Source organism: Barbus barbus, assembly GCF_936440315.1.
Source record: "Barbus barbus genome assembly, chromosome: 42".
Lineage (NCBI taxonomy): Eukaryota > Metazoa > Chordata > Actinopteri > Cypriniformes > Cyprinidae > Barbus > Barbus barbus.
In genome coordinates, this window is record NC_136720.1 from 814,327 (window position 1) to 838,613 (window position 24,287).

The 24,287-nt window shown below is 39.7% G+C and overlaps 1 protein-coding gene across 2 annotated transcripts in view; it reads left to right on the forward strand.

The window, feature by feature from the left end:
- The window catches only part of LOC306861602 (NACHT, LRR and PYD domains-containing protein 3-like), a 49,625-nt gene that overhangs the window by 19,641 nt on the left and 5,697 nt on the right, over window positions 1-24,287 (forward strand). Inside the window, exons 2-8 of one of the 2 annotated variants that reach the window (XM_079403974.1) lie at window positions 1,376-1,650; window positions 1,762-1,824; window positions 2,379-4,146; window positions 4,289-4,462; window positions 5,825-5,998; window positions 6,098-6,271; window positions 17,614-17,787. In XM_079403974.1, coding sequence (XP_079260100.1) covers window positions 1,389-1,650; window positions 1,762-1,824; window positions 2,379-4,146; window positions 4,289-4,462; window positions 5,825-5,998; window positions 6,098-6,271; window positions 17,614-17,787 — 2,789 coding nt within the window. In that variant the 5' untranslated portion in view covers window positions 1,376-1,388. The remainder of the gene's footprint in view (window positions 1-1,375; window positions 1,651-1,761; window positions 1,825-2,378; window positions 4,147-4,288; window positions 4,463-5,824; window positions 5,999-6,097; window positions 6,272-17,613; window positions 17,788-24,287) is intronic. The other variant, XM_079403975.1, reaches the window with a different exon arrangement.

A 24,287-nucleotide genomic window follows, 5' to 3' on the forward strand; every position in this document is an offset into this window, starting at 1 on the left:
CCGCAACTCTGCGACGGTCATCTTACCGCAACGGGAGCATGGATCGTCCACGAAAGCTGCCTCAGCGTGATTAATGCCCAGACACGAGAGGCAACGATCATGACCATCACCCAGCACCAGGTAACAACCGCATCCAGAAACGCACGGGTGGAAAGGCATCTTTTAAAAAACGCATCTTTAAAAAGATGTTCTACCCGTGAATGCTCTTTTAGAGAAATAACTCTTTTAGTGTGCTGATGCGCACAGGAGAGATGGCAGCTTGCAACACAATCAGAGCACAGTGCAATCCGATGTGTGCAATCCACTCAACAGGAAGGAACCACTGCCACTGAAGTGCCATAACCCCAGCACGAGAGTCCTCCAGAGAGCGTGCTTGACTTGCAGATACCGCAGTGGAAAGACTTGTCAGGAGCAGAACGATGATCCGCTCGGCTCCGAAGCGAAAAGCTGAATATGCTTTGCACCTGCTGCCTACTTATACTCACGCTGTGATCAGCGGCAGCTGGATGCAATAATTGCATGCCAACGTGCATTGGCTCGTTTAGATACACTCGTAGTGGATTGATCTAAGCGAGATCCCACGCGACGTGACTCGAAGTGACCGACTGAAAGGGAACTTAAAATTTTCTGTAAAACTGCTTTGCAACAATTTGTATCGTGAAAATCGCTGTACAAATAAACTTGAATTGAATTGAAAGGAAGAAATTGAGAAGAAGAAAAAACCCTTGGGAGAAAGCAAGCTCAGTCAGGGGGCCAAGTTCTTCACTGGCCAGATGAAACCAGCATGACATGGTTTAATTCCAGGCAGCAACACAGGGCAGATTAAACAGATGACTCATCTGGTTCCCATAGTCTTGTGTCGATGGTCACTGAGGTGACGAGGTCTTTGCAGGGGATTTGTCTCTGGGGCTCATCTTGTTGACATGGTCTCACTGACATTCAGTGCTTTAGAGGTTGTCTCTAGGTGCTGATCCACCATCTGGACTGAATCTGTATGACTGCAGTGACCATCCATGCCACATCCATTCCCTCTAGCCCCTGAGTCCGCTCCAGTTCCTGAGTCTGTACCAACCATGTGTCCAGGGCACCCTCCCCTCCCCTCCAAACAGAAAATGCTTAAAATCCAACAGAAACAGCTTAAAAACACAATTGGCTCATTTTTAAATGCTTAGATGTCACTACCTACACCTCATAGCCACTGGCTACCATCTGTGTTTTTCGCTTCATAATTGCACAAAGTGAAGCATTTGTACTTAACACGTCCTCACTTTAAATGAAAGGAATGAAGGATTATAATTGTTTTGTCTCGATTATCACAATTTCATAATTGTTGGGAACCAAAATTGCCTTATTCAGATCTTTTCTTCTTGTCCAGCAGTGAAAGGTGAATGATGATGTCTGTTAAAGAGCTGCTTGTGGACTCACTGAAGGAACTGGTAGAAGCTGATCTGAAGGAGTTTCTGTGGCGCTTAAAAAATGATCATAATGATATTTCAAATTCTGAAATGGAAAATGCAGATAGGTTAAAAACAGTGGACAAGATGGTGACATGTTTTGGATCAGAAGAGGCTGTGAAGATCATGATGGAAATCCTGAGAAAGATGAAGCAGTATGATCTTGCTGAGCAGCTGGAGAACAAACACAAGCAAGGTAATGTTTACAAGTGTGGAGTTTTGACATAAACTTTCCCCTTTTTTCTTCTGATATGTTTCTTTGATTTATGTTTCCCAGTGAGTGATGATCTTTCTCTCACTCTCACAGCTCAGGCTGAGGGCAATATGAAGACATCTCCCCCTGTTGGAGCTGATTTAAAACAGAGCTGGGGTAAATAATATTCACTGTATGTTCATGGATTGTCCTCAGTGACACAGATTACAATCCTTATAATATGATTCAGTTGCTTGGTAATGTTGACCAATAGGTGGCACTGTCTCCAATTTTGTATTATTGTCAATAATGATACATGATACAATTAGTATTGTATGATACAATCACACATGTAAAGGCTCATTTAAGCAAGTCAAAACATACTGTAAATACAGCCTCATATGCTGTTTGATGTGCTACATGTCAATGGGTTGATAAGTCAAAGCATTGCTTAGCTTTAAATAACTTTGGTCCACATGGCCTAAAAATGATCTGAATCAAATCATGACAATACAGTGAACAGCCTGGAAAGAATTTAAATAAATAAATAAAAATTGAAAACAAGTTGTTGCAAATCAACAGTGCTGTTTCCAGCAGTATGAATTTAATTTGTCTGCATCAGTTATTAATGATTACCATTCTGATATAAAATTCATTTGTCAAATGTGTTTAATGCTGTTCACTTACTCTCATTTAAGTTGCTATTATCATTATTAATAATAATATTACAGAGCTTCAAAACTTCTTGGAAATTCACAAAACCAACATGAAGAAGAAAGCAGAACATATTTTTGAGGGCAACAAAGAAAATGAAGCACATCTCAAGGCTGTTTACACAGAACTGTTCATCACAGAGGGAGATATGAAAGATGTCAATCAGGAACATGAGATTCTGAAAATTGATGATGCTTTCAAGAACAAAAAAACACAGTACATACAAATCAAATGCAATGATATATTTACTGAACTGAGGAAAAATGATTTTAAAAAGACTGTTCTGACTAAGGGCATCGCTGGCATCGGAAAAACTGTCTCTGTGCACAAGTTCATCCTGGACTGGGCAGAAGGAAAAGCCAATCAAGATATAGACTGTGTGTTCCTGCTTCCATTCCGAGAGATTAACTTAATGACAAATGAAGATTTCAGTCTCCATGAGCTTCTGCTGGAATTTTATCCTGAACTGAAGGACCTGGAGAAATCAAAATTGTATACAAAATGTAGTCTAGCATTTATTTTTGATGGACTTGATGAGAGTCGCCTTCCTTTGAATTTTAAAAGTAGATCATTAAATATTGCTGAGAAAAGATCATCTGTAGATGTACTGTTCACAAATCTGGTAAAAGGGAATCTACTTCCATCAGCTCTGGTCTGGGTGACCTCAAGACCAGCAGCAGCCAATCAGATCCCTCCTCGCTATGTAGGTTTGTTCACAGAGGTGCGAGGATTCACTGACCAACAAAAGGAGGAGTACTTCAGAAAGACAATCAAAGATGAAACTGTAGCCTTCAGAATCATCTCACACATTAAGGCGTCTCGTAGTCTCTGCATCATGTGTCACATTCCTGTGTTCTGCTGGATCACAGCCACAGTACTTCAGAATATTCTCATTGGAACCAATGCAGAGAGCATCAGCACAACACTCACGGAAATGTACATCCACTTCCTGCTGATACAGATGAACATGAAGAGCCAGAAGTATGATGAACAAGAAGAAAGAGAATGTACAAAGCTATTAGATTCTAATAGAGAAATGATTTTGAATTTGGCCAAGCTAGCATTTGAACAGCTGAAAGAGGAAAATGTTGTGTTTTACGAGAAAGATCTGAAAGCATGTGGTATTAATGTGAGTGAAGGTACTGAGTTCACAGGAATGATCGCTGAGATCTTTAAGAGGGTACATGGAATTCATGAAACAAAGGTCTTCTGCTTTGTGCATCTAAGTGTTCAAGAGTTTCTTGCTGCTGTACATGTGTTCCTCTGCTACCTGAATAAGAAAATAGAGGAGCTTTGTTTTTTCTTTGATGAGCCAGAAGAAAATGTCACATTGCAGAAGCTACTGCAGAAGGCTGTTAACAAAGCCACGGAGAGTCAAAGAGGACATCTGGACCTGTTTCTGCGGTTTCTAATGGGCATCTCACTGGAATCTAGTCAAAACTTGCTCCAAGGCCTGTTCACACACACTGAAGACACCTCAGAGAGCATCAGACAAACAACTGTATACATTAAACAAGCACAAAACAAGAATATCTCAGATGAAGCTTCAGTCAACCTGTTTTACTGCTTACTAGAGCTCAAGGATCAATCATTATATCAGCAAATACAGAGACACCTCAGTTCAGATGAACATCCAGGACTTTCATCTTCAATGTGCACAGTCCTGACGTATGTATTACTGATATCAGAGAAGGTTCTGGATGAGTTCAACCCAAAGAGGTTTACGTCATCATCTTCAGACTACAAGAGACTCATTCCAGCTGTGAGATGCTGCAGAAAAGCCCTGTGAGTAATTTCACTGATCACTGTATTAATCACAGGTTTTATTCTATATCACCAAACAACTGAAGGTAAAATACTGTGTGAAATATCTTGCTGACCTGCTTATAATCTGAAAATAATCTGAGTAAACATTGTGGTTTGGCAGATTTGACAGCTGTGGTCTTAATGAAACATACTGTGAAATGGTATCTTCAGCTCTCCAATCATCAAACTCTCATCTGAGAGAGCTGAACCTGAGTAATAATCACCTGCAAGATTCAGGAGTGAAGCTGCTCTGTGCTGGAGCGAAGAGTCCAAACTGTCAACTGAACATACTGAGGTTTGGCTTTTACATTCACTCATTCTCTGTATTCAAACATGTGCATCAGTATGTGTTTTATAACTATATCTGGCAGATATTTACCCCTATCTATATTGCAATATGAATGTATCAGTGATGTATCTTGAGTTTTCTCAAGGCAGGCAATACTTATGAGGAAAAATATATAAATAAAAATACTAATGAGAAAACAACCAGGGTTCCCAAGCACCCTGGAAAACCTAGAATTTTCTAATGCAATTCAGGTAAATTCAGTTTAATGTTGGTTCAGTTCAAATAGATAGCACTGTGACTTTCATCAAATTTTGAAAAGAGTTCTAATTTGGCTATAAGCAGTTCTACAAAATACGGCCATTATAAAAATTTTATTATTCATCTGAAAATGGGGAAATGGATAATTTCTGCACCAAGTCTATTTTTGCTGTACTGCACGCCCTGAATTAAAGTGACAGCGCATTGTTCGTGGTAAAAAAATGAATACACAAAAATACAGCAATTTCACATAAATGCATACAATTAAAGTCTGCAATGTTTCACAGACAACATACGTGGCTTTTGGCTAGGTTTAAATCAAGAAAAAGTGGACTTTTAGATAAACAAGGCAATAATAGATGGCACTTATGGAGGTAGAAAAACAAAGTCCTTTATGAACTGCAGGATTGCTTGTCATGAAGATTTACATGCAACAGAAAAGGCAGGAGAGCCAAGTGTTTCTGTCAGTGGTAAGTTTTAATGTAAAATGTTTGTGATAGAATATAGAATATGCATATAGAAGAGCCACAGACTCAGCACCCTCCTACTTTCACTCACTATTATGAATATACATTCCCTCCAGAAGTCTGAGATCCACTAGGGAATGAAGTCTTCAGGTACCGTCACAGAGAGGCTCAAAATCACTTTCCAGAACATTCTCGTTCACCATTCCTGGCTAGTCTTCTTACTCCTCTTTCATCCTCCAGATCTTTAGGATCTTCTGACAGGGCTTTCTTAGTTGTCCCCCATTCACATGATGGGCCTTTTTCCGTTGCCGCCCCCATCTTTGGAATCAACTGCCACTGGACATCCGCACCTTCTATTACAACTTTTAAACAATGTTGAAAACATATATTTACTAATTGGATTTGATCTGTTTTATTTTATTATATGTCTTGCTTATTTTATGTTTTAGTACTTTGATTTTTGTTCAGCACTTTGGTCTGCTTTGCTGAAATAAATGTGCTATGTAAATAAACTTTATTTAATTACTCTGTAGTGTGGACACATGAACAGTATTAATTTAACACCAGCAATTTTGCTGTGGTGCATTGAAGAGTAAACCTGATAAACGCATTAATTTTGCTGCTTATTTTGTTCTCTACACAGGCTATGTGGCTGTACTCTCACTGCTCAGTCTTGTGAGAGTTTGTCTTCAGCTTTACAATCATCAAACTCAGTCCTGAGAGAGCTGGACCTGAGTAACAATGACCTGAAAGGTTTAGGAGTGAAGCTGCTTTCTGATGGACTGAAGAGTCCAAACTGTCAGCTGGAGATACTGAGGTTCGAGTTCAAATGCTTCCCCATGTGTTTTTTTTTTTTAACTAAACATTATACTAAGATTTAATCTGTATCCATTTACTATGTGTTTTTCTTGTTCAGATTGTCTTTATGTAATCTCACTGCTCACTTTTGTGACAGTTTGTCATCAGTTTTACAATCCTCAAACTCTGTCCTGAGAGAGCTGGACTTGAATAACAATGACCTGATGGATTCAGGAGTGAAGCTGCTTTCTGATGGACTGAAGAGCCCAAACTGTCAGCTGGAGATACTAAGGTAAATGATTTTCCATAAATCAAATAACAAAATGCTATTGCAATAAATGACCATTAAACACTGTCAAAAATGAATCTGAATCTGTTCTAAATGGAATGCTGGAACAGATGGCAAAAAAACAACAACATTGCAGGGATTTTTGTTTTAGGTGTGGGGTAAGTGGATTGTCTCAAGATTATAATGGTAAAATTGCCTGAAACAGTTATTTCTTTACTGTTACTTTCAGTTAGTGCTATTTCACTGAATTGTAAAGCTCTGACTTCTTGATTTGACTAACCATCTAAAAGGATTACTCCACCCCAAGATGAAAATTTTATCATTAATCACTTACCCCATGTTGTTCCAACCCTGTAAAAGCTTTGTTCATCTTCAGAACACAATTTAAGGTATTTTAGATGAAATCGGAGGGGCTCGTGACTATCCCATTGACTGCCAAGTAAATTACACTGTCAAGGCCCAGAAAAGTATGAAAAGCATCGTCAGAATAGTCCATCTGCCATCAGTGGTTCAATCTGAGTTTCATGAAGCGACAAGAACTTGGAACTTTGACTTTGAAGAGCACTGTTAGAACTTGACTTTGAAGAGCACTGTTAGATCACTGAGTCCAATTTTTATTTTTATTTTTTTATTTTTTGCTATTGTGCTGTAAGAATTAGCTTATTGGTTTATGCTTTTATTTCAGATTTTAAATTGAATTTTAGCTTTAGGGAATTTAAATCTTAAAATTATGGCTGATTTGATATGATTAATTGATATTAATCAAAATGTCCCAATTTATATCATGCCTGAGCAATTCTGTTTATTGTCTTGGCCTCAACAATAATATAATTAATTGGGTTAAATTTTGAGCATAGGTAACAGTCTCTAGGCAAAGTTTGATCTGAATATTACACAACAGAAGACAGAACATTTCTTTATGAATGAAACGTGAGTTTATTTCCTATTCTACTTAAGATACATGAACAGCTAACAAAACAAACACACATACACACACATACACACGAATGCGCTTTTGAAGAAAGTTAAAAGTCTACCCATTTTGGGCTATTTTGTGAATTCCGCCTAAGGAAGTTACACAAGCAGATAACTTTATTATCATTACTTTTAAAGATTAGTTTGACCAGACCAGCAGAATTATGGAGAAAGTATTGTTTATAATTGCTCTTTGTCCACATTGAGTTCGACAGCTGATCTGTGGTTTCCTTGCGTAGCTGAAGGGAAACCTCTGACTGCTGGTTGGCTATTGATGTTGTAGTTGTGTGATGTCACTGGGAAACTCTTCCTGTGATTGGCGGTTGCCTGGTTCTTTGAGAGAGAGAGAGCGACCCTTGAAGTCCTTATCTGAGTTCCTTCCTCGTAGCTTCAGGCTTTCAAGGTTTCTTCAGACGTTTGACTAAGCCCAGCTGGCACAAAACATGCACACAACGTCATAAGTTTAGAATTGGAAAATTTGTAATTATCAAGTTCTTGAATTCAAAACAAGCTGTTGTTGGGGAAGTCGTGGCCTAATGGTTAGAGAGTCGGACTTGTAATCGAAAGGTTGCGAGTTCGAGCCCCCGGCCGGCAGGAATTGTAGGTGGGGGGAGTGAATGTCCAGCGCTCTCTCCACCCTCAATACCACGACTGAGGTGCCCTTGAGCAAGGCACCGAACCCCCAACTGCTCCCCGGGCGCTGCAGCATGGCTGCCCACTGCTCCGGGTGTGTGTTCACGGTGTGTGTGTGTGTGTGCATTTGTTCACTACTCACTGCTGTGTGTGTGCACTTGGATGGGTTAAACGCAGAGCACCAATTTCGAGTATGGGTCACCATACTTGACAATACGTCACGACTTAAAAAAAAAAAAAAAAAAAAAAAAAAAAAAAAAAATAAGACATTGATATTTGGTTAAATTTCGGTTGCGACGTCAGGTGACCAAAATTCAATGTAAATCCAACGTCTAATGTCAATGTTAAATTGATGTCCAATACCGACCTCAGCTGACGTTGAGATTTTGTTGTTTTTAGGTTGTGTAACCAAAATCCAATGTTAAGTCAATGTCAAATTGACCAGATCGACCAGATTGTAAGGTCGTGGGCGCTTCAGCGTGATCAGTGAGCCAAAGCCAAAGTCTTTGCAAGTTTTGCGCATGCTAGCAGCAGGCTTTGTGTCCAGTTTTAAATGGGCGTATTTCAGTACGCCCACTAGGGTCTTCTTCCAATCAGATTGGCCTTGTAGGGCAAAGCCCCACCCCGCATGGCTCAGTTTTCAGTGCGTAAATTTATCTGCTTAGTTATTTTGTCACATGAAGAAAATATCCTGGCAGATTTCTATATGCGTTATAAACATACATTATGATGATAAAGGTTGTTGCATTTACCGTGACTATTCATACGAAACCAAAATCAACATATTTCACACACGTTAATAGATTTTCCTGCTAAAACACACAAAAGGGTTCAAATTAAAGATTAGAAATAACACATGCATATGATACTAAAGTCTAGTGATTCCTCTACAGGGGAAAATTATACGTTCAAAAGATTACATAAAAAATACCATCGGTTCCAATAACACAGCAAGCTTAATTTCATTTCATAAAATACAACCTGAATATATATTGGTCAGTCCTCTGTCGTGTCTGTCATGTGTTCCCGCCTCATGTTTCCTTATTTGGTTTGTTTCCTGTCCTTGTTTCATGTGATTATTAGTTCATTCTGTTCAGCTGTGTTTGTCTCTTTATCTATGATTTAGCTGTGTATTTATAGTCCTGTCTGTTCAGTTTCGTGTTGTCTGGTCTACTCGTTACTCCCTGGTGTTCCTGTCAGTGTCTGCCCTGCCTTGTCTTGTCCTGATGTCCAGTAAAGACTGTTTTTCAGTTACCTCCTCGTTTCCGTGTTTCCTGTGTCCTCCCTCGTGTGTGCACCGTGACAGAAGACCAGACCTAAACAGTAAGCGGCGCCCCTTCACTCCGTTTTGAAAAGTCTGTTTTTTTTTTTTGTTCCTGTGTCTGTCCGTCCCGCGGCAAGGAAGTCGCCACTCGGCATCCCGCCTTAGCCCACTGCAAGTCCACGTGAGAGTTCGGCGGGATCACCACGAGTCTGCTGGCCAGCCCGCCGATCGCGGGAGATCACGCCGCCGTCCGTGGGGAAAGCCAACCCACCGTCGGCGGCTCCCCCAAGTCAAGCCCGCAGGATCGCCGCTGAGTCAAGCCCGCCGATCGCGGGAGATATCCGCTGCCGTCCGCGGCTCCCAACCTCGCCGCTCAAACTGAGCCCGCCGTTCGCGGGAGTTCACGCCGCCGTCCGCGGCACACCGAGCCCGCCGTTCGCGGGGGTTCACGCCGCTGCCCACGGCTATCCCAAGCCTGCCGCTCACTCCAGCCCGCCGTTCGCAGGAGATCAACGCTGCCGTCTGTGAGGAAAGCCTACCCACCGTCGGCGGCTCCATATCACGCCGCCGTTTGCGGCTCACCGAGCCCGCCGTTCGCGGGAGATTCACGCCGCCGTCTGTGGGGAAAGCCAACCCGCTATCGGCGGCTCCCCCTATTCACGCCGCTTCCCGTGGCTCACCCAGGCCCGCCGGTCCGCCTCTGACTCAATGCCCGCCGGTCCACCTCTGACTCAATGCCCGCCGGTCCGCCTCTGACTCAATGCCCTCCGGATTGCCGCTGACTCAAGCCCACCGGATTGCCGCTGACTCAAGCCCACCGGATTGCCGCTGATTCAAGCCTGCCGGCCACCGCCTCTGACCCTATCCCCGTGGATCAAGTCCACACGTCACGGCCAGGAGTGCCGTGTGTATGTCTCGTTGTGCCCACAGGAACATTTTAATCTTACCTTGTCATGTCTTGTCTTGTCTTGTCCATGGAGACTCGTCTGGGGCAGGCGGCTCCTTGAGTTGTGGCCTGTCCTGTTTGTCTGACCCTGGAGGGTTTCCTGTCTTGTCTTGTACTGTCTTGTTTGGCTCCTGATACCCCCTGGATTCCCCAAGGAAATTTTTTTTTTGGGGGGGGGGGGGGGGGGGGTAGTAGAACTCTGGGTGGAGTGGGCGGGCCGAAGAAGGATGCCACGGCCACAAGTACCACCTGCCATGGCCTCCTGAGCTCCCTGCTGCGCCATGGCCTCTAAAGCTCCCAGCCCTGCCATGGGTCCTGCCTGTCTGTTCCGCTCTGGAGGTCCCCGTCCTGTGTTCCGGTCCGTGTCTATCCTGAGAGGCCTCCAGAGCGCCCACCCCACCTCCCCGATGGAACTGTTAAGGCTCGGGACAAGCCTTTCGGGAGGGGGGAGTTATGTCAGTCCTCTGTTGTGTCTGTCATGTGTTCCCGCCTCATGTTTCCTTATTTGGTTTGTTTCCTTGTTTCATGTGATTATTAGTTCATTCTGTTCAGCTGTGTTTGTCTCTTTATCTATGATTTACCTGTGTACAGTATTTATAGTCCTGTCTGTTCAGTTTCGTGTTGTCTGGTCTACTCGTTACTCCCCGGTGTTCCTGTCAGTGTCTGCCCTGCCTTGTCTTGTCCTGATGTCCAGTAAAGACTGTTTTTGAGTTACCTCCTCGTTTCCGTGTTTCCTGTGTCCTCCCTCATGTGTGCACCGTGACAATATTGTAAATATATTGTATATATTGCTTTTGAGTATATTGCTTTAATAGCAGCAGTGATTATTATTTGTCCTCTTTCCATAAAGTCCATGATGAACGAGAGAGAGAGAGCCTTCGTATTCCCTTGGAATGCGACAGAGCAACGAGAGGTGCCTGGGGTCATGAGAATGTCACTTTGGGTGTGCATCTGCAAAACTTCAGCGCTCGTAAAAGTCTTTCCTTGTTGATAAAATCATTGAATTACTGCGTTAAACGATCATCCTAGACCATGTCCAGATAGGGAGTTCTTTTGTCCTGTTTCGGTTGAATTATGGTTAAGTGATAAGAACCAACCGTGAAGTCCTGTTTTAAATAAATTCCAGATTTTCTCCACAAATCCATCCTTATTTTAGGGGGTCTCATGAGATGTTAGAGAGAGCAGAACAGGATGCTGTTCCGACAATTGAGCAGGGTGCTTGTCATATATTAATTTTACGACCATACATAATGAAAGGGGGAGTTCCTCAGGAATGTCCTGTTAATAGTTGTGTGTGTGTGTGTTCTTGTTTCAACAAGGTTCTACAGTGTGAAGTGCACCAGAGTAGCATGACAGACATCAAATACTGGGGGGACAATCTGTCCTTATATGATTATTGTTTTGGACATGTCCTGCTCAGAATCTATGGTGGTTACCTTCATTTGTGTATTGCTTTATATTATATAGCTAGATTGTGTCAAGGTAGCTTCAGTTCAGTTCAGTTACGGCTCTCGATCAAAGTGATTAATTCAATTACATACATTTAGATTAAATATGCCATTTTCATGATTGGAGTTTAGCAGGCAAATTACATAATTTCGTCACATTCTGTGTCTGTTGGTTTTCATTTTCATGGACAATTCAATTTAATTATTTATTTATTTAGTCATTTCGCAGACGCTTTTATCCAAAGCGACTTACAAATGACGACATAAGAAGCAATCAAAACCAACAAAAGAGCGACAACGTGCAAGTGCTATTACAAGTCTCAGTTAGCCTAACGCAGTACAGATAAATATTATTAATTTTTTTTTATAAAAAGACAGATAAAATAAAATTAGAATAGAGAGTGCTAGAGTTAAAGGGTCAAGTAAAGATGGAACAGATAAGTTTTTAGCCGTTTCTTGAAGATGGGTAAGGATTCGGCTACTCAGATTGAGTTGGGCAGGTCATTCCACCAGATGGGAACAGTTAATGAAAAAGTCAGTGAAAGTGTTTTTGTGTGTCTTTGGGATGGTACAATAATGCGTCGTTCACTTGAAGAACGCAAGCTTTTAGAGGGCATATAAGTCTGAAGTAATAAATTTAGGTAAAGGGGTGCAGAGCCAGTGGTGGTTCTGTAGGCAAACATTAATGCCTTGAATTTAATGCGGGCAGCTATTGGTAGTCAGTGCAAATTGATGAACAGAGGTGTGACGTGCGTTCTTTTCGGCTCATTAAAGATTAATCTTGCAGCGGCATTTTGGATTAATTGTAGAGGTTTAATAGAATTGGCTGGAAGACCTGGCAATTTAATATTTTTTTAATATTTAAAATTTAATATTTCTTGTTAGGTGTAGAAATCACTTTCTTCCTTTCATTTATCATATTTGGGACAGATCATCATATCATTTTTCCCTGTGTCATGTATCCTTATTCTTTGCAGTGGACTATTAACTCTTTCCCCACCGCAGTGTTTTTCTTTTCTTTTTCAGAGTTACCATCCACCCCCATTATTTATTTTTTTTAACGATTTTCACTAAAATTGGATGGCCCACAGAATATTTTCTGTGAATATATGCTATATATCAAAAAGAACTTGGCCTCTGCTTAAAACAAATAAACAAACAAACAAAACATTTTATTTTATCTTAATTTCTTCTTTTTTTTATCACCACTTGAACATAGGTAGGATTTGGCAAAAGTACAACATTCTGGACAAAAGGCTGTGAAAAACACATTTTTATTAAAGGAGTGCATTTTCAAGCAGAACACATTCAGATGTTGGTTCATTCATATATAAAACCTTCAAGAATTATATTAAGAATTAAGAATTTAAAATAAATATAAATAAATTCAATTTAGGGACTGTAATTAGCTTTTGAGTGGTACACAGAGTAATATTTCTCAGGATGTAAGGGTAAACCACAACTTTCACAGTAGAATGAGGTCTCCCTCCACAACCCCCTAAATTAACAATTCAATAAAGTTTACAGGTTATTCTGAATCAAGAGCAGCAGCATCACCATCAGGTGCTTTCACACCTGGCCCTTTGTTTCAGAAACTGGCACGTTTCCCCCCTTAGCTTGGTTCGTTTGGGAATATGTGAACACGGCGATCTCGCTCTGATCCACACCAAAACAGTCCCCCCAAAGAGCGGCTTCCAGACGCTCCTAACTTAATAAAATCCAGGAGGGCGGTGGAGTGGAGGCACTTCCTTGAACAAAGGAAGTCCATCAATATTTTCCTTGGTGGCAACTAAGAGGGTAGACAGTCCATAAGCAAACTCCCTGATCAAGACTGGACTGGCAGACAATTCAAAATGTAATTCATTGATTGGAACTGGACAGGAAAGCAGTTCATAAATGGACTTCCTAACTAGGACTGGCAGGACAGACATATTTGGAGAAACAGAACAAGACAATTCATGATTGGTCTCTATGGTGGTGACAGGGTTAACCATATAAGCATGTAGTGCATTTACAGTTTCTGGGCTCACAACTGTACTAATGGGGCAGGTTACATGTCTCTTGTTAGGCACTGGGCAGACAATTGGTTCAACATTAGACTCATTAGTTATGAATAGACAATCAGATAGTTCACAATCACCCTCCATGGCTGGTTCAGAACAGGACAAAAGTTCATAAGTGGCCTCAGTGGCCAGTTCAGGAACACGGCAAGAGTTCATGAATAGCCTCCATAGCCATGACAGGACAGGGCGGGAGCTCACAGATACCCTCCTTAGCTGTGACGGAACAGAGTGAGAGTTCATAATTGAGTACCACTGACACCTCTGAAGGTTCTGCAGCAGATGCCGCCACCTTTGGAGGTTCTACAGTAATATGACCTTCATTATGTATGTTTTGATTATACTATGTTGTAAATAAAATGCAAATAATTAAAAAAAAAATTTTTCAATCTTCTCACATTCTCTCTTACCTGCCTCAAAGTCACAGTCACACTGATGGGCCATTATGGGGCCATTAGGGGAGGGCCCTTTGTCTCTCAGGTGAAAATCATTTAATATTGAAGGCCATTGGCACTCCCTCGTATATTGGCTTTCAATCACAAAAGATGTTTTAAAAATTTAAATCAATATACTGTTTTCTGTGAATGATTAAGCTGAATGATTTTCACATAATTGTGAAGTAAATATTCTAGCCTACAAGACTGATTACTCAAGTCTTATTCAGGACTATTTAGTGTGGGTTTTATGGCCTTATTTCAGCTACATTTGTTTCCCCAAAACTTACTAACCACGCATATTTTTTTTCTAAAAAATGCAAACATGTACATCCATCTTGGTCACATATTACTGTAGCACAGTTTGTGCTGAATACAAAAAAATACATGTTGCTCAATAGTATGTTATAAGTAGCTAATAACAAATATCAGGGCATCTCAAGGGCACCAAAATCACCTCAGACCCCAGAAGGTTAAGCTTCTGCTGATCAAGAAAACAAATCTGTTCTGGAACAAATAATTTGCAGGCGGCCTAGCAGAACTCCTGCACACACCGACACACAGTTGTTTTGCTGACACCGAAAAGATGGCCAATACTTCTATAGTTGCTGTTGGTTGCCAGGTTCCATAGTGCAATGGCAAGTCTTTTCTTCAGGGGAACACTGACTCTGAAGTTTGTGTCGTGCTTTTCCATTGCTGGACACAGCTTGGCACAAAGGCAGAGAAATGTTTCTTCAGACATCCTGAGTTGTGCACCCACTGTGTGTGTGTGAATCCTGGAACAATCGCATCCCACCACTCACTTGTGCGGCTGAATGTCCAAATGGTTGGTCTGCGGCACTGATTTTGCAACAAATTTATCATCTAAAAAAATACAAATACCAAACTCATTGTCAAACACTATAGAATGTGAGATAAAAGACAGCTCTGTGTACTTCTACTGTCTCGTGTCATATATGTATGTTTATTTATATGAATTTATGTATGTATATATGTAACTTCTTTCAATTTTTGAGAGAAGAAAGCACCACTACAGCAACTTATGAATGTGAACAGTAGTTTACTCTAGCATTACATAAAAATGTAATTTTTAACATTGGTTTAGGAACTGAATAATAAAAAGAAAAAAGAAAACACTGTCTTCACTCTAAAAATAAAATATGCACTGACTCTTATTTAAGCTACAAGTTATTAATGAAAGAGCAGTGAGTGATTGTTCTCTTTGTCTTTTGTTCATGGCCCCAAATACCAAATATTGCAAGCTGTGGTGATATGCATATTGTGATATGTACGACCTTCACAGTGCTTTTAATATATTAAATAGACTATATTTGTTACATTTATACCAAGACATGTTAAGTGTTAATTTCGTTGACGACGACGAAAAATATTCGTCAACAAACCTTTTTTCTGTGATTAAGACTAGACGTTGACGAGCTAAAACTAATATCTGATGATAAAAACTATGACGAAATTTATGCCACATCTTCGTTAACAAGACGAGACGGGACTAAAATGTTATTTGAGGACTACCGGACATTCAAAATCCATCCTATAGGCTAAGTTAACTGCCTTGTCTTTCAAAATGTGCGTCTCTGTCATTGGATAAGGTGCGTTTGCATGGCAGCCGCGGTGGACGGATAGGCTACCAAAACGCGAACTAGCGATCTGAAACAATGGCCTCAGCACCCGAAGGGTTAGGGAGTGGGTGACCAGACGTCCCCTTTTTCCCGGGAGTTACAATTCATTGTTGATTATCTTAAAGTTAGTGAAGGTGCGATAGGCAGAAACGCGCTGATAGAAGTGCTCTCTCTCTCGTACGCTCCACTTCTTCAGTTCTCATACAGCGCGCGATCAGTTCTCAGTGCTCAAATACACACACAGCAGTCCAAATGTCTCTCATGTAGAGCATCTGAGCTTAAACAGGTGGGTGAAAACTGAATGTATGTCAGTAGGCTATTACATGCATACCTTCCGTCTTAAATGGACAGAATTCCTAATTATCTGTCATAAATGTTAACCAACAAAAGATGTTAAATAAATGTATACTTGTGAAGTAAACCTACTGTATCTGAAAAATACCAGTTTTTCCAAATTCAATCCTTGATTCAAATTTCTCATAACTAAGCTTAATTGATTTGGTCTAAAGAGAGAAGAATTGATGACTATTTTTGTTTGAATACTACATATAAAATAGCTACCAAAATAAATGTTGGTAACTGCAGTTTGACTAAAAGTAATGACTAAAAGTTGACAAAAATGCAATGACTTTTCGTCGACTAAAACTAGACTAAAACTATGAAAGACTCCAATGACTAAAATGTGACTAAGACTATTATGCTTTTTCATCTCAAGATAAAGACTAAGACTAAATCAAAAATGCCTGCCAAAATTAACACTGGTTAGTACATGAGACAAAATACATTGTCACACATGACATAAAAACATTAGCTTATTATGTTAGCTTACCCTCCTGCGCCGTCCTTTTGTCTTGCCTTGCCTTGCCTTAACTTGCGAGGTTGTCCATCTCGTCCCTGCTCCTTAACATTACCCCAATTGTACTGTATTTTTCAGCTGTGTTTCTCCTTGCAGCCTGCAGCGTTTGCTTAAACAAAGCTTGTCGTCTTCTTGTGACAAACAGCCACATGCCAAGAAGAAAGAACATGATCTGCTTTATGTCCCCCATTGTTGTTTATGGCCTTTTTTTTCTCGCAAGAATGACGTTGATCGTTACTTTCCGGCGTACACCACACCTACCAAGTGACATCGATTGCAACTTTCTAGCATACACCACGCCTACCAAGTAAGGGTACTATTGGCAGTGGAAATGCAAGTCTGATCAGGGTTACCCATACCAAATCGTACTGTAATGTACCGTACTGTACTGTACCGCTCAGTGGAAACGTGCCATTGAATGCAGATAGGTTTAATCAAAAATACAGCATTTTGGACAAAAAATGAGAAAAATGCATTTTTATCAAAGTAGTGCATTTTCAAGCAAAATACATTCAGATGTAATATTCTTTCACCTGTATATTTGTATGTGTATAAATATATATATATATATATGTGTGTGTGTGTGTGTGTGTACTGTATATATATATATATATATTAAATATATATTAATCAACATTTGAAGTAGATACAAGAAACACACTTTTGAAGTAAAGACAAGAACACATTTTGGTTTTAGGTTTTTGGACAACTTCGATGAAAAGTTTTGATCCACTTCAAATGTTGACTAGTGTGTATACACGCACACACACACATATATACATATATAGATCTCACACACACACACACACTAGGGGGCAGTCGTGGCCTAATGGTTAGAGAGTCGGAACCGTAACCCAAAGGTCGCTGGTTTGAGTCTCGGGTCCAAAACACTAACTGCTCCCTGGGCGCCGCAGCATAAATGGCTGCCCACTGCTCCGGGTGTGTCTTCACTGCTGTGAGTGTGCACTTGGATGGGTTAAATGCAGAGCACAAATTCCAGGTGTGGGTCACCATACTTGGCCATGTCACGTCACTTTCACTTTTCACTTTCACTGATGTCATGTGGACTGTCGCTGTGTGTTTCTGTAGGTTGTCTGGCTGTTTGGTGACAGAAGAAGGCTGTTGTTATGTGTCTTCAGCTCTGAGTTCAAACTCCTCACACCTGAGAGTGCTGGATCTGAGCTACAATCACCCAGGAGATTCAGGAGTCAAGCTGCTCTCTGAAAAACTGGAGGATCCAAAGTGCTCACTAGACAAACTCAAGTATGTTGAACTGGAAGAGTGTTTAGATTTTATTGTTTGAACTTTTGTGTGTGTGTGTGTGTGTGTGTGTGAGAGAGAGAGAGAGAGAGAGAGAGAGAACACACACAGTAGGTAGTCAACCAAAATGCCAATTACCACCACGTGTACCCAGTCGCATGAAACTCATTTGTGAAATCCCCACCAGGTGGCACAAAGGTGCAATTGGCACCATTGCTTTGTGAGGCTAGAATTGTGACATTGACATTTATATATATGAACATAAAATAATGAATTAATTTACTGGTAATAAAAAGCTACATATGCAAAGAAAGAAGGCGTTGTTTCAGGTAGTGCAGTAGTGTTATTGCTGCATGTTGTGATGAAGCGGTGTATTTCTATGCAAAAGCAAAATAACTTTATTGGGCTTTCCAAAAGTGGATGAAATTAGGAGTCAGTGGTTAACCCTCTGGGGCCAGCTGTCTTGCCGGCGAGACAAGCTCTTTTTTTTCTTATCAGTGTAAAAGATTCTAAAAATACTCTGTTGATTTTAGTCACACAAATAAGTGTTATACATCAATCGAAACTGTTAAGTGTCTACTTTTTTTGTGTGTTCACTCATGATTACAACAAAACTTTGTGGTTTTGGGAAAAAAAGAAAACAAACAGGGTGTGCTCTTTGTCTTCTCTGTCTCCACGAACTGCTTTTTGAAACACGTCACTAAAATTAACTGTAACTCAGCAAATACTCAACACACAGACATTGGAGTTATATCTATAGAAAGCCTGAAGTGTTTACTTTTAAATGAAGCAAGTCTTATCAAACATTCTGTGATAAAGTTATCCGTATGAAACCAACACGATGTTCAGTCTTTCCCGTCTAACTCATTATCTCTAATGCAATCCCGCCCCCTCACGGCTCGTGCATTTCATATTCAATTAAATTAAATTCAAGTTTATTTGTATAGCACTTTTTACGATATAAACGTTGCAAAGCAGTTTTACAGGAAATTAAGTCTCTACAATATATCTATATTGTATATATCTATGAATATATCTATATATATATTCATACGTACATACACATACACTGCAGAAACTCAATATATTTCAGTTATAGGTAATTTTGTATGTTGTCTGAGGGTTGGCTTCCTCTGAGATCCTCTGAGGGGTTGCCATCATCTCTTCTCAGGTGGTTGGTCATCTCAGATCTTTTAAGGGTTGGATCCAGACTGACGCTTCAGTAATTCCTAGTTACCACGAGATGTTAATCCCGTGGCAGAAACAGAAAAACAAATAGAGACATAATTAGCGTAGCTGCTGTTCTATCCAAGCAAAAATGATTTGTTCAACCCAAGCTAAGGAATAATAATGTACATTTTATCAGATATAACTGCAGTACAAGATTATAAGATGCATTATATTGCTATCCTAGGTACTACCAAAAGTCCAGAGTTTTGCGACCTTAGGGAGCGGGTTGGATCGTGGAGCGTGGTAGAAGACTAGTTAGGTACGCAGGAGCTAAACCATTTAGGGCCTTATAGGCAAGTAATAATATTTTGTAACTGATTTGGAACTGAATAGGTAGCCAGTGCAGAGACTGTAAAATTGGTGTAATATGATCATATTTTCTTGACCTGGTAAGGACTCTAGCTGCTGCATTTTGGACTATCTGTAGCTTGTTTATTGAAGATGCAGGACAACCAGCTAGCAGTGCATTACAATAGTCCAGTCTAGAGGTTATGAATGCATGAACTAGCTTTTCTGCATCAGAAACAGGTAGCATGTTTCGAAGCTTGGTAATGTTTCTAAGATGGAAGAATGCTGTTTTTGTAACATGGGAAATATGATTTTCAAAGGACCAATACAACACCTTGATTTTTAACTTTAGAGGACGTAGCAGTAAATCCATCTAGTTGCAAATTGTAATCCAAGAGATTCTGTTTACTGTTTTTTGGTCCAATAAATACTATCACTATCTTATCCGAATTTAATAGGAGGAAATTTTTGGTCATCCAATCTTTCAAATTTTTAACACAATCTATTAACTTAGTTTAGAAATTTCATCTGGTCTTGTTGAGATATATAGTTGAGTATCATCAGCATAACAATGAAAACTAATCCCGTATTTTCTAATAATATCACCAAGAGGCAACCTGTATATTGAAAATAGCAGAGGACCTAGCACAGATTCTTGTGGTACGGAAGATTTAAAATGGGTCTGTAATTTGCCAGATCACTAGTATCTAGTTGTGGTTTCTTAATAAGAGGCTTAATAACCGCCAGCTTGAATGGTTTTGGGACATGACCTAAAGATAACGATGAGTTAATAATATTGAGAAGCGGTTCTTCTGCTACAGGTAACAACTCTTTCAGTAGTTTAGTAGGTACAGGATCTAATAAACATGTTGTTGGTTTAGATGCACTAATAAATTTATTTAGCTCTTCCTGTCCTATAGTTATAAAGCACTGCAGTTTTTCTTTGGGTGATGAATGAAGCTGAAATACTAGACGCAGTAGAATCTACATTTGTTATTGTATTTTGGATGTTATCTATTTTATCAGTAAAGAAATTCATAAAGTCATTACTATTAAACTGTGAGGGAATATTTAGATCGGGCGGTGTCTGTTTATTTGTTAGTCTAGCCACTGTGCTAAATAAGAACCTTAGATTGTTTTGGTTATTATCTATGAGTTTGCGGATATGCTCTACCCTGGCAGCTTTTAGAGCCTGTCTATAGCTGGACATACTGTTTTTCCACGCAATTCTAAAATCTTCCAGGTTAGTTTTTCTCCTTTTGCGCTCAAGATTACGAGTTTCTTTCTTGAGAGAATGGGTATAACTGTTGTACCATGGCGCAGTATGTTTTTCTCGAACCTTTTTCAATTTGAGGGGGGCAACAGCCTCTAATGTATTAGAGAAGATAATACCCATGTTGCTAATCATTTCATCTAGTTCATTTGTATTTATGGGTACACAGAGCAGTTGAGATAAATCAGGCAGGTTATTTGTGAATCTGTCTTTGGTGGCTGGAACAATAGTTCTGACCGGACGATAACGTGCAGCCATATAGTTAATATCAGTAATACACAGCATGCACGATACAAGGAAATGATCAGTAACATCATCACTTTGAGGTACGATATCTGTATCAGTAAGATCAATTCCATGCAATATAATTAAATCTATCATATGATTAAAATGATGAGTGGGCCCGGTGACGTTTTGCTTGACTCCAAAAGAGTTTATTAGGTCAGTAAACGCAAGTCCTAACGCATCATTTGTATTATCAACGTGAATGTTAAAATCTCCGATAATTAGTGCTTTATCAAAATTAACCAATAGATCTGAGAGGAAATCTGCAAATTCTTTTAGGAAATCTGTATATGGCCCTGGCGGTCTATACACAGTAGCCAGAGCAAGAGATAGGAGAGATTTCTTTTGCATATCTGACAGTGTAACATTAAGCAGAAGTATTTCGAAGGAGTTAAACCTGTATCCTGTTTTCTGAGTAACATTGAGAATATCACTATATATTGTTGCCACACCGCCGCCACGGCCAGTCTGACGGGGCTCATGTTTATAACAGTAGCTTGGTGGAGTAGACTCATTTAGACCAAAATATTCATTTGGTTTCAGCCAGGTTTCAGTCAAACAGAGTACATCAAAATTATTATCTGTGATCATTTCATTTACAATAACTGCTTTGGGTGCGAGTGATCTAATGTTTAGGAGCCCAAGCTTTAGAAATTGTTTTTGTTCATTTGTTTTGCAGTTTTCTGGTTTAATCACAATCAGATTTTTTCTAGATCCTGCATTAAATTTATATTTTGACCTCGCTGTTCGGGGAACAGACACAGTCTGTATAGATTGGACAATGCAAGTATTTCTATCATTTAAGTCGGTAGAACAAAAGCCATCATAGCAGTTATTTGAGAGGTGGCTTACTAGTCAGATGGAACGTAGGGTCCTGGAGATGTTGTCCGACAGGAGTTCCGCTCCGACTCTGCTGGGGTGCAAGCCATCAGCACGAAAAAGCCTAGGACGCTCCCAGAAAAGATTCCAATTATTAACAAAGAGCAGTTTCTGTTCTTTACACCATGACAATAACCATTCGTTTAAAGCAAAATGTCTACTGAACCTTTCGTGCCCTCGTCGATACGTGGGAAGCGGTCCTGACATGATGATCTTCGTCGCGGGTGATGTGCTGTGTACCGTCTCGATCAGGCTCCTGAAGTCCCTCTTCAGTGTCTCCGTCTGCCGCAGCTTGCTGTCGTTCACCCCTGCATGCAGTACGACAGTGCCGATGCTCTCGTCTTCCTTCAGGATCATATGTAAATAACCATGTGAGCCACGTGCTCATGGAGATGCCCCACCCAAACAAAGAGTGAGAAGATCCTTCATCACGGCTACTGTTTGTTTCTGCAAGAAGACGTGCTGCATAAAGGCTGGATTTCCCTCAAAATAAGAGCAAGAGTTCATCCAGAAGAGAAGATCAATTTGTTGAGTAAGGAATGTTTGCATTAGTTAATGTGTTATTGTGACATAAACTTGAACATGTTTAGATGGGTTTTCCCAAACGACAACCTGATGAATGCTACCATCTAAAGCCCTATTCTCACGGGATTAGTATTATCTGGGGACCATGTGTGATTTTGAAATTACCCCCCCACATCTGAATTTCGTGTGGTGCATTTGCACGGGATAAGCGAAGCCTGTGATTTTACTCGAATTTACTGACTTACTTCCCAGATACCCGGATGTCAAGGTTTTGAGAGTCCCATTCTATGGTTCAATTAGATGGATTTAAAAAAAAAGAAAAAGAAAAAAGAAACTAATATAGTTTCGTGCCCTGTGTCATTTACATTTCACCAGGTTAAAATAATATCTCAAGCTTTATGCTTGATTTATTTGTAACACATTAAACCTTTTCAGCTTTCTCTTTCTGCAAATTGTATGGTGCAGCGATATGACAGCACCCAAAATACTATCAAACACTCCAACGCAGCTCCATTCTTTGCGAAAGATGGATAAAAAGGCACACGGGAAACAAAAACATTGAAAAATGATATACGATCCACCAAATGCTGGCCAAATCACAAGAGATGGCGATTCGCACGGGACTAATATTATCACAGGACCTCGGTGTTCTGCGAAATATGGTAGGTCATTTGCGGGGGAATTTTTACTTTACAAATTACAGACATGGCCGATTCGCACGGGATTAAGATCAGACAACCTCGGCAATTATTACAAATGACTGGTCACCAGATAATACTAATCCCGTGCGAATAGGGCTTAAGAATGTTTAGACCATGCTTATCATTAATAATCTGTTCACAAATATATTTTAATAGCGTGCTAAACAATAATAATTAGTTTCTCAGATATAAAATATCCCTTTTTTATAGTACAAAGTACATCCTTTTGTAGTTCAAAACATACGTGAGTCTATGGCTACTGAATCATAACAGCTACTATAAAATCATACATACATACTAGACTATATGACTATAAAACCATAGTTGTTTTTCGCAAACTGTAATTCCAGACTACAGTGTTTGAATATGATGGGCAATTCATTGTATTTAAACTTCTTACAGCGCGATAATGTCTTCATGCTCTATATAAAACAATTAAAGTAATGAGAGTACCCTGTAACACGCTGAAAGCTATGAGTCTAAGTATATTTAAAACATGTTTATTATTAATAGCCTACTGTTCAAAAATAGATTTTAATAATGCGCTAAACAATAATAATTAGTTTCTCAGATATAAAATGTATTTTTTTATGATAGTACAAAGCATGCATGAGTCTATATATATATATATATATATATATATATATATATATAAGATGGTCCTGATATTAACATGCTCACAATTTTTTTTTTTTTTTTTGGTTGTTTGTATTTTATTGACCTGCACCACAGATGAATCCTGAGGACTTTTTTCAAACTGTTTTCCTCTAAGAGCGCTGTACCAACATCAGATGTTCAACTACACTGACATTCTGTGGTAAAACAAGATCCTTGACTACTGATTGTTTTTTGTTTTTTTCTTCTTGAATCCATGGAAAAAAGCAGAAACACTTAAATAACACGCGTAAATATCAAGTATGATTTACTTGTTTCACTTGTTGAACAGAATCTTTTGCAGGAATGACTGAAAGTCTGTTCCCATCTCTGTAGTTAGATCAGTGTGCACAATAATGTGTCTTTGACCTTCATTATGTATGGTTTGATTATAGTGTGTTGTAAAATAAAATACAAATAATAAAAAAAAAAAAAAAAAAAAAAACATTTTTCAATCTCCTCACATTCTCTCTTACCTGCCTCAGTCACCGTCACACTGATGGCCCATTAGAGGGCCATTAGGGGAGGGCCCTTTGTCTCTCAGGTGAAAATCACTTAATATTCAAGGCCATTGCCACTCCCTCGCATATTGGCTTTCAATCACAAAACGTGCCTTACATTTTTTTTTTTTTTTTCTGTGAATGAGTAAGCCGAATGATTTTCACATA